The 11,627-nt window shown below is 37.7% G+C and overlaps 1 protein-coding gene across 1 annotated transcript; it reads left to right on the forward strand.

The window, feature by feature from the left end:
* Window positions 1-3,223: 3,223 nt before the first annotated feature.
* Window positions 3,224-6,633, forward strand: LOC117216543. The gene is made up of 3 exons (XM_033463307.1): window positions 3,224-3,288; window positions 3,800-3,972; window positions 5,145-6,633. Exons 1-3 carry the CDS (start codon window positions 3,260-3,262, stop codon window positions 6,008-6,010), a joined length of 1,068 nt encoding a protein of 355 aa, XP_033319198.1. The 5' UTR covers window positions 3,224-3,259; the 3' UTR covers window positions 6,011-6,633.
* Window positions 6,634-11,627: the final 4,994 nt, after the last annotated feature.

The following is an 11,627-nucleotide window of genomic DNA, read 5'->3' on the forward strand; positions in this document are numbered from 1 at the left end:
TCGGGTTTACCCGAAGAAAAATGACGATGGTGTGAATATTAACTCGGTTATCGCAACGGCAACGATGAATCCCATCGTTTGTTAAGCAATCGCACATTTGTTATTTTCTATTTGTGAAAAGAAGAGAACGAGCCATAAAAAGGTTCAATTTCTTAAAAGAGAAATATTGAACTCGGTATTTGAGATAAGATTCGTCCGATTTCTCTTCGTCGGTGGGGAGAGTCTGCGACTCTCTGAAGGGTCTACGATAAAATTTTCAACCGATTCGTGAGTTGTATAATTCTACGGACTAAATCTTTAAGGACCGTATGATGCAATTAATAAGTTATGTAACGATTCCATATGCAGGATCTTTCGAAAAGCAGTAAAAGATTTTGTAGGGCAATCCCAAGGGTCCGAAACAACTCTCGAAGTGCTGCAGGCATGGTTAGGTATATTCCTAGGAGATATGAGGTGATTTTAATTCTAAAATATGGCCGAGAAGGTACCATTACGTTCTATTACAGACAACAACTTCATCGTTTAATATTCTTCTATCAAAAACTGCATATCTCTTCTAACATCTTCATACTTTCTGAGCACTTTTGCAATTTTTACATAATTTATCATCTACAATCTTTTATTTATTATTTGTACGAAAGGGAAATTTGTCCTGAAACTACCAAACTTTACTACCAAGCTATACTCCACTCGCTATAGTGATAGAAAAGAAAAATAGAGTCGCTTCCAGTTCTGCATTTTTTATTCTAATAAAACGGAAAAGGTACATAAGCTATATAAAAAGTATGGATAAACTATCACGTTCTGGATTCTAACAGGTCTGTAAAAATCCAATGGAATTATACTAGCAAAGAAGCGTAAAACGAGGAATAAATAACTACGCAACAGTGATATCGACCGTCTTTCGAACCAGGTAAATTCTGCAAGCTATAGATACATAGCTGCATGCTCCCAGGTACTCTAAGCACACCTGGGAAATCAGACGTTTCTCGCTGGCCACTTGATAAACGTTAGGAAAGGTCTACGGAATAATTACGTTACATCGACGGCTCGGGGAAAAAGTTGCCGCTATTGCAAAACCAGAAGAAGATTCTTCGAATTGCTTGTATCTGAATCACTGGTGGCTTACTGTCCTCGTTTTCCAATCTATCTCGCACGATTATTGCAAGAATAAAAATTAACAAAAAGAAACAATTGACATGGATAAATGCTTTGTTCGCAAGTTTATCTTTAAGAAATAACACAATTTCAAACTCAACCCGAAATAATCGAGAAAAGTGTCGTAGAATATTTACAAAACCTAAATGAACAGAAATAAAACGAGACGGGGGAAATAAATCCTGCCAATAAATCCATCCATAGATCAGTTTTTAATTGATCGAACGATATTGAAACGAATCTTCAATAATTTGAAAATAATGTAAAAATTATATCTAAAGATAATGTATAAGATCCACGGTCGTGATTTAAACTTGGAAAGAGATCTGCGATTCCGTACGGCTACGCAAGTCCACGTTGTACCTAGAAAGGCTGCTACGGGGTCTAGTTTTTACGAGGAGGATACATCTTCGCGACTTGTATTGCATCTTCGTGAAGTATTTGACTCCCGAGGTCGTGGGTTCAGTGGCCGGTTGCAGGATTCTCTTGGCCAGAACTATTTCTCTCAAGATCGAGCGGTTTACTTTTTACGAGTGGCTTAGCTGCAACCTGCGATGTACAACCTGTGATATAGTTGTCCAGGTACTGCTTACTCCTAACCCTGGATCTCTGTCTTGTTCGACTTGTTACTTTATGGGTCGCTGTCTCGTTGCACTCTAATCGCGAAAATTTGCATCGTTGTCCGAGCTGATTTCACGTACTACAAGTTTGTTCACACTTTCGAGAATGTTTACCCATCTACTTGTGCACATATCGATTTTTCAACCTGCGTTAAACGATGCGTTAAATTCTCTTTATCCGTTCTTTTCCAAAACTGGGATGTTTCAACTTTCTACGTTTCACTGCAGTTGCTATATCGACGTTGTTAATATAAAAATTGTTTTTTGTATTATCCCTGCAGATAAAAAATGGATATGGAAAAAACCCTACTACATATATATGACTAAATTTTTCAAACATCGACAATCTTTTTAATTTTAGAATGTTTCGTTAAAAGCGTGTTTACCGGAGTTACCGGTCGGTCGTATCACAAAAATGTTCGCATGCAAAATATTAAAAAGCTAGTCATAAAATTTCCATATTTTGAATTTTGGCTAAAAGCAGAGCAGAAAATTAAATTACGGCAGCAATTTTTGTTTGAACAATTTTTTAGGAATGAGATTAGCAATTTTATCGTAAGATAATATCAAAGAAGTAGAATATTCTTCAAACATCTGAGCTTAAACTCGTACGTACACGGAATAGTTTCTAAATTTTCAATTGTTCACGAGAACTATGCCTTAAAGGATAGTAAAAGCAAATTGAATTCATTTGCGATTCCTAAAAAGCAGACAAACTATTCGTAAGCACGTTATAGAAACTGGAGACCATTACGCACGTCTACAATTAACGTTGATTATTATTCGAGCGTCGCGCTGTCCTATCGAAATTCGTTCTGTGCAGCTTCTTAACCGATAGCTACCACTTAAAATGCATAGCGTCTCCTGACCGAACGACACTGAAAGTGTTTCGGGAATGTACATTACCGATACATCGAAAATTCAGTGTTATCGAAATGCAAATAGAAATTTCCTGCTGCGTTTCTTCCGTAAGCAAATTTCTATCGTTCGCGTATCTCGCGTTTCTATCTGTTCCAATGAATGAAAAAGTCTTGCGACCAAAATTATTTCAAAACTTCCGCCGATTAATATAAATTATTAATATTTTCCGTGTAAATCGTAGAAAATATGTATTTGAAGAATTTCTCGTGGATTAAAAAAGTCATCGCAAAGATTCACAAGGATTACCGTAAAAAGATCAACAACGATCCAAACTGTTTTTGCTACTATTTCAGTTAGCTTGGTGACAAAAAACTGTCGATAATTTTAGATTGGTCCAAGACGAAACAAACCACGAGGAACAGAGGGGAAGAGAGGAGAGAGATACCGCCTTTTGACCGTGAGTTCGGCATCGATACTGTCAAACGATCCTTCCCTTTGAACTTTCTTAGCACCGCTTCAGTTCGTCATTGGCACGTTCGCGAAGAGCATCGTTCGGATTTCGAGTGGCAGTAGTATAACACATATTCGTGACTTCTCTACGTCTTTTTCAAGTTTTCACAATGAAAATATACGAAGAGATCGACAACGTGTAAGAATTGTTACCATCCTCTTTTTATTTTATGTTAATTTATGATCATTTCGCGGATTTGATCGAAACTACCGTCTGCTTATTCGAATAGAGTTCGCGTTATCGAGCCGATTAATAGAAATCTGCTTGCAGACTACCTTTTGCTACATTTGGTCTTTGTTACTGCGAATGTTACGATCGGTGAACAATCGGTTACGTATTTCGATTGTACATATATTTTACGTCATGTGATCTAAGATAACGGAGTCGATAAATTTTAATGAAAAGGAAAGTTTCCACAATTTGTAAGAGATATTGGCACACGTGTTCGCATAATTTACGGCAGTTTATTCGAAAATAAAGATAATCCTACGTGTTCTTGATTTTACCCGAATTCACAAATTCGGTTAATATTCCGATTATTGATCTTTCCCGCTTTACATAATTTCCGTATCACGAAATTATATTACTGTGAAGTTCTCGCACTTTCTATCTGGAAATATTACACGTGATAACTAATATACGATTGTAGTTACCAGAACGGGGACAAAGCTCCTGCATTAAGAGAACGAAAAACACGAAAAAAGGAAAAACAGCGGACGATATATACTTGCAACTGTTGCCAATACGAAAGTAGTCGATACTATAACATGCAACGTCACAAAGAAAGGATCCATTCAAGGGAAAAGTTAAACATTTGTTGCGGTAACTATACACTCTCCAAAAAAATTTCCTAATCTAACAAAAACTAGTCTCAAACAAAAACTCTGGTTCGGCGAGTGTACGTGTTGAACAAAACCTTTGTTTCAGTGCGTTTGACGTCTATACTCGTCGTCTTTTGTATTTATTTACGTGACCTAAGTTCATGAGAGATTTCATGGTTAATACGTATAAATAGAAAATAGCCGCTAGCTTCTTAAGAGATGATTAAGCGTTTCTTTAGTTTATTTATTATCTGCTAATCGTTAAAAAAATTTCTGCTATACGTATCGTCGGATATCAACATCGGTGATGTCACTGTATTCTTCTATAAGAGCGTTTTATTTATTTAATACTTTGGTTTGCATACATTGTTATTAGACAAAATAGCAAAAGTATCAAGGAGAAGATACACAATAAGCACGCTAGAAGATCGACAGAACAGATCGTTTAATAAATACGCGGGCTCCGTCTAATATTTCCGAGATCGACTCGATTATACGCAACGCTCTAAATAAACCGAACGATCCTCCGCGTCGGAGATAGTGTTATGACGCATTCTTGGTTGTTCGTCCGATAAAACCGCCATCCTTTAACTTCTGCTTCTGGGGCACTTTCCAATAAGAATATCAATGTGTTCTGATGTCAATTTCTGCGTATGATTTCACTGCGGTAGATCAATTCGTTGCGACCTCACACAACGTGCTCCAACAAGTTATCTCCCAAAATGAAACTCTTTAGTTTAATTTGTAGATTTTAAAACTTTACTTTGTGACATGTAAAATCTGTTTTCGTATCTGTTTCGCCTCTATGCGTTAATCCTTAGCACTCATTGTCGGGAAACGTTTTAACATTCGTTTCTATCGATCCACGGTATTGTTAACTAGAAATTAACTAGTTAACTAGTGAAATTTGACAAATCACGAGTTAAAAGCTACCAGTATTAGTAAATTCTCTTGGAAACTGTAACAGCAACAAGTTAGGTAATAAACCAGCCATAGCTTCATAAATAATCGATTCGTCGAGTCATTAATCATCATTGATATTATTAATCGGTAAATTATTGCGTAAGAGAACCGAGATGATTGAACTCTCGTATATCCTATCAACTTATTAACTCTAGCCGTCCGAAACATGATCGTTTTCGAAACTAAAGAAAATCGTTCTTCTTCACGCAGGTAAGAGTTTCTTCACCAAAGGTGATTATTATGTTCATTGCGAGCAATTTCATCCTTCGAAAAGGCCCTACGCGATCATCTCGAGAACCAAGTACAAAATCATCAACGAACTGCTACCGATCGATTATCGAAAAGATTCTGCACCGAGGCATAAGAAGCAAGTTGACAACTCGTGCGACAGGCAATTGAGATCGAGCAGAATTTGCGTGAAGGATCGGATGCAGACGAAAGTCAGCTTGGAGTATTCAGTGAGCTGCAACGAGTTCGACATAGAGAACATACCTCTGATAAGTTTTCTCACCGATCATCGATTGAAATCTCTTTTGAAGCAATTGTCCTCCTCTGCGAAACAGCCAGGCAAAGTAAACGAGAAAGCAGACGAGAAACCAAAGGAGCAGGACAAGAAGCAAACTGTGAAGATCGCTATCTCGTCGCAGCAAAATATCGAAAAAACGGAGTGCACGAACGGTGTGGACAATGTTCGAACGAAAGTTTCCGGTTCGTCTGTTTCCTCCTTTTCGCTCGAGTTGCCGACGAAGAAGCTTATTTTGCACCGATTCAGATCGAGCGTGCACGAATTCGACACTCCTTTGTGGGATCAAAACGATAATACCGACCACAACAAAACGAATTTAGCGAAGGAGATTGTTCCAGGCAAAATTAAGCGGCAAAGGCGGACGAAGAAATGTAAACACGTCACGGACGACATGAACAAAGAGAATATATCAAAGTTCGCCTTCAGTATGGAGCAAAAGTTAAATATAAAATTAGACAGTCGAATCGCGGTGCCTATGACGACTCAAACGCATCGAAACTTTTTGGAAGCCATCGATTTTGATAAATTTAAAATATTTGGAAATCTTTGAATACAAAAATCCTCGGAGTAAGAATTATTTATTTTTTGATACCAAAGATGATTAGATAGAGCTAATGCCCAAGTAAGTGTGATATAATTGCATTTAATAAGCGATAATAACTTACAACGAAAAAAGAAAGAAATAATACAAATTTTTATATTTGCGATTAGGAATAACACGCGTGTTCTTGCGATGAACGTGTGTCTTTCGAATCGATCCTATTCCGACTGTCGCAACTTTGTGGTTGTTATTTTAATAAAGTGCACTTTAAGACTGAAATTATGCAGCGGAATGCTTGTCTTGCATAAACCCACACCTGGTTCACCCTCGTCTTCGAACATTTTGCCTCCAGGAGAGTACGTCACTTTCTCAACGCGTCAGCATTTTGTTTAATACCGCCCATTTTAAACTCTTTATACCTAGCGAGCAAACGAAGCTTCGAAACTCCCCTTTGAACGCGCTCCCGGAAAAATGTTTCATCGTCGAGCTTGTAATTCAGATTCATTTGCATGGTGCGTTTCATTTCTGCGGTGTAATTTAGGAATTCAGTACACGCAGTGACCTAAAATTTCCTGCCTAAGGACGTGCATTCGATGGGAAAAATTAAACACGGAGGGTGACGATGTCGAGTATCAAAATATTTCAGAAAGATTTTATAAGAAATATGAAACGTGAAACAAACGACTATTTTACGGAAAATGCGAAACTAAGATAATAAAATGTGGATTTGATAATAAAATAACGATAATATAGTAGTAACTTTTTAACCCTCTGTGTCTTTTATTAATTATCGTTTTTTATTTTTCAAATCGAAAGTACAATTTTTTTCTTTAGAAACAAACAAAACTCCAGTTAAAAGAGACTAACGATACTATAACTCTCGCTCGAATCGATTTTCGATCCTCTCAGAAACTGTTTCTCTTAACTCTCACATCTTTTCACAACTCCTACACTATCCTTTCTGTCTTGAATCATTCCACACTCTCAAAAATCTCACACGTGAAACATACGTTCGTGTCATGTTCTCCATATATCCTCGGATGGATATACGTACGATGCACGTCAAATCTACATTCTCCAAATCGTCCCTCCTGCATAACTCACGCGAAACTACAGAGACACGCGAGGTTCCTCGCACATAAGTTATTACTTAACTATTCGAATACGAAATATTTAATAGGAGTACATATATATATTTATTTATTTATATTAAATCTTTTCTCCTTAAATTTAAAGGTTCTTACTGAGCAATTAGTGGGTGTTTTAAATACAGTGTGTCCACACGCTATTACTAAGCGGCGTGTTCCTCGTAAACGACGAGTATGAGGTGAGAATGAAAAAGGAAAAAGACGAATGCTTCAAAGTGAAGTACATATTCACGATAATATTTTTTTCGTAAGTGTAAAAATTCATGCGCATTCTGCAATGCAGAATGCAAAGAATACCATGTGATGTGAAAAATATGGAAAGATGCAACGCTGTACTCTTGTATTTATGTTTTCTTCGTTTTACGTCTCATAAATTCCACGAAATTAAGGTTAAAATATCTTTATCGCGACTATGTAGTTCGCTTTGAGCGAGTTATTTTTTTTCTCTCCCGATTTTTCCTCATGCTTATCGTTTACGACAAAACCACTGACTAGTAAGAGCATGAATACCCTGTATAAATATTTGAGGCTTTACTCGATGTTCGAATCCGTGCGTTCGGGTCGCTACTCAAGACGTAGCACGTGCCACGTATTTACGCTTCTTCGTAGCTTGACCCTATCCGTTGTTTGTTTACGTTAGAACGATACCGATACTTGTATACGAAATATATTTCTAATTGATATTCACATGACATTTAATCGAAGGTTTCGTTGTGTTTCTAAGATTGCATACGTAATCTCGAACGTTATACACGCAATGTGCAAATTCAGAATAAACATTGTTTATCTATGTTTGTTCATTACTCTCCTATCGTTAACATAGATAATATTATTACTGGAAAAACATAATCGTATGTAAGTTGAGGTACGCGAACAGAGACAGGCATAGGGCGTGGTCTGGTGATAAAGTTTGAATTAGTTTCTTTGAAACAAAAGAAATTATTAAAGGGTATCCGTGGTAAACAAAACATTAAGGACTGCTACTCTAATATAAATATCCCATCAGTCTATCACTTGTCATTCCTGCGAATTTTATTTCACAATAAGATTACATAAAAGAAACCTGTTACGATTATATTTGAGATATTGTTTAAACAATAATAAAATTTCGAATAATTCTGAAACGAAATTAAATAAATGTAATTCTAAAATGTAACTCTCAATAAAATTAAAGTTCGTCCGCTTGATTAAAACGTTATAATGGCAAAATGAACGAGGAAGTAATCCGTTGTCGGAGCACTGGCGACATGACGTGCTTTCAAATTTTCCGAAGTTCTGGAAATACATGTCCACAGGACTGGAGATAGTTTCATAAACAACATTTTCCAATGCTCTCGGATGCTGGTATCCGGAGCAGAACAAGCGTTTCGCGAATGTTAGTCAGATTTTCATTAGACTTTCTAGAGGAATTTCATGAGAAATCGGATTAACCAACTTTAATTTCAACGACAATACAAGAGATTTTAATTAATAGTAATGATAGATACGACAGATCGAAAATTCGTTACCACCACATATCTAATTGTTCGTCCGCAATCCCGTAGAGAACCGGAACCTCGCTAATGGTTTAAAATAACGAGAGGGGAAAAGATTAACATCGAAAAATTCGAATCTATCTGGAGCAAGTGTAAATAATTTCCTATATCTCAGAGTTTCACGCAAATGTGCAATTTATCCGATTACACGATCCTTGATGCACTTATTTATTTGTTTTCTTACTTTTTTCATCACCATAGTCGAAGAAAGGTGGATGTAGCTACTACGTTACGTAAAATTGTTGTATGAAAATCTCGACAAGACAGAGAAACGAGATGAGATCAGGGGTGAATTGGCAATCGGAGAGTTTGGGAAAATTCCCGATGGACCGGAAGAAATTTGGGACCGCTCTACGTAGAATGTAATTTAATGAACTAAAAATGGAGGGCCGATCATGGCGGTGATCTCCCGGTAAAACTTTAAGCCCCAGTCTGACCCTGAACGAGTTTACTATGTGAAATGAAATTTGAAGATACGACGCAATGTACGAAATCTAGGCACATGGGAATCCGAATGAACTTGCTAATTATTTGGTTGTTGAGTATCTAACGAACCGTGACTACTCATTGTCCGGTTCGTTAACACCCCGACCTCACATACACCCTTGCTGTTGCTGGTACACGAATGGAACGAGATAATTGCTCGGTCCAATTGCCACATGAACGATACTCTATCTATACTCTGTTTGGAAAATAATGTCCTCGATAACCCGAATGTAATAACGCTTCCTTATTGGTTACAGAGTATATTAGCAAATGATTAAAATCTACCTGTGATTTAATAACGTAATAATTAATTTGCATCCTATCCACTTTTTAAATCCATGTTGTTGGAATAATATATCGTCGGTGTCAGTTTCTGAAGCGGCTTTCAGCGCTACGTTTATTACTGGGTCTATTCTTCAAGTACAAAGATTGCTATACGACGAGTAGAGGAGTTGACCATCTGTATCTATTAATGCACGTACATTTATCCGGAAAAAGATTTTATGATTGCACGATAAAAGCGCAGGTGGGAGTCTTTTGTTCGGTAAAAAGGTGAGTTTGGGCCGACGCGAAAATTCCAAAAAATTGTTTCATCGAAGAGGATACTCTAATTTTAATGAAGCGGACGATCACGGTCGAAAAACGAGATAGTACTTGTGCGAAAGCGCGGCCGTTGCGACTTGATGTGGATATCCAAAGGGATATTACGAGCAAGGGAGCAACGTCGAGGAACCTAAACGAGTCTAAAGCACCCACTTCTCTCCTACTCACGCTCGTTTCACAACGCGAGCGTAACCGAGTGTTTTCCTCGATGCTTCTTGACCGAGTTTCTGATGGTTCGCTGTGGACACAGAGACACGTATACTCGTAGATCCCCCAAATACGACATGCTTTCACTGACAGAACTATCCCCCGGTGAAGCTAGTGTGTATTCGGTAACTTTGTGTTTCGTTTTGCTACTCGGCACGAAATTTATTTGCCGACTGGCGAGTTCCACTCGCGAGGATTCCAACCAGCTGGATAGTACGAATAGCTTGTAAATTTTTCATCGCTCTCTATCTCAGCACGCGAACGCTTGGTTGCGAGCCTCGTGATAGAAGTGATAAAAATACGATGCATCGATCAAAATTGATCGATGTCAGAAAAAATTAACTTTCCATTGATAGTTATTTATAGAAGATATTGATACAACGTCGGGTATACGTAGCATCAAGTTGAAAAGGTTAAAACACATCGCCAATCGATTAAAATTGTTACTGAACGAATATTTCCAAGTAGATTCCAAGAAGATTCCAGAAAAATGAAGAAAATTTGATTTCTCTCTTCTTAATGCCATGCAATTCACAAATATCGCTGATTTAATTCTATTTTAGGGGAATAAGCGCGCATAGTGCTGTATTGTAGGAAAATTCGTGCACCACCGGTGCAAGGCGGTTGAACGACGTATTCATCTCTAACGTAATTGTTACGGGACTCGTACTCCGATCTTTAGTTTAATCAGGTAATGCAGTTTACCGGATACCGAGGCAACCGATGCACCGTGGAATATTACTGACAGCCACCACCCAGCACGCTCTGGCGTGGGTGATGTATTATTAATTATGCCAACATGGAGCTATTAGACCAAGACAATAGCCCATAATCTCCATGTACTGAGGTAATAGCACATTCAGAAACGTACGAGGCGTTCTTCACCGAACAATGATACGTACCGTGCTCTATTCATCGAGTTCATCGAACAATCTTGGCTAAAGAATCTGTGGAATGTTCCTCTGTTACCTCTGTCGATCTTTTCAATACTTTTTCGACGTGTTAAATAAATAATAATTTATCATTGGTCAAATTTATCAATTAATTAATTAACCTGGCTGAGCGAACGTTTCGTTGTCTACGAGATATTACGTATTATTACGTATACAGAAAAATTCAGTGGATTGATGTGTTTTGTGCTGGTGCATGAAATGCGACGCAACTTTAAACTGACGTTCACTGTATATTCATTCGGTAAAAATTACGTGTTACATCGCAGACCGCGCTGTGTTGAAATACATTACCACGCAACATTGTTCTACTACGCACACTGATCTTTGTTCTTCGCCCGTGTCTAGTTAATCTTTCTTGAACCGACTACCCACATTTCTCTTGCAAATTACGTGGCTCTCTAATCGACTTTGATCGTCAGTTGAAACATCACTATTTTCCGGGTATTTACAAAGATCAAAATTTTATATTTTCGTAATTTGCTGTTTCCATTTAGTTTCAAACGATTCTATAGAGGCGTGAAGTAGTATAACTTTCTGAACGTAGATTCCCTCGTTTGCCTAAAGAATTCGACACACATGGTCGATACGTCTGGTCGCGAATTATCAAGACGGCGTAATTTCTGACGGACTCTCAAGTGGCACTTAGCTACAATTTCCAGACGATCGTTGCAGTCGGCTGCTGTAACGCTTTATC

This window comes from Bombus bifarius, unplaced genomic scaffold (assembly GCF_011952205.1).
Source record: "Bombus bifarius isolate JDL3187 unplaced genomic scaffold, Bbif_JDL3187 scf7180000010271, whole genome shotgun sequence".
Lineage (NCBI taxonomy): Eukaryota > Metazoa > Arthropoda > Insecta > Hymenoptera > Apidae > Bombus > Bombus bifarius.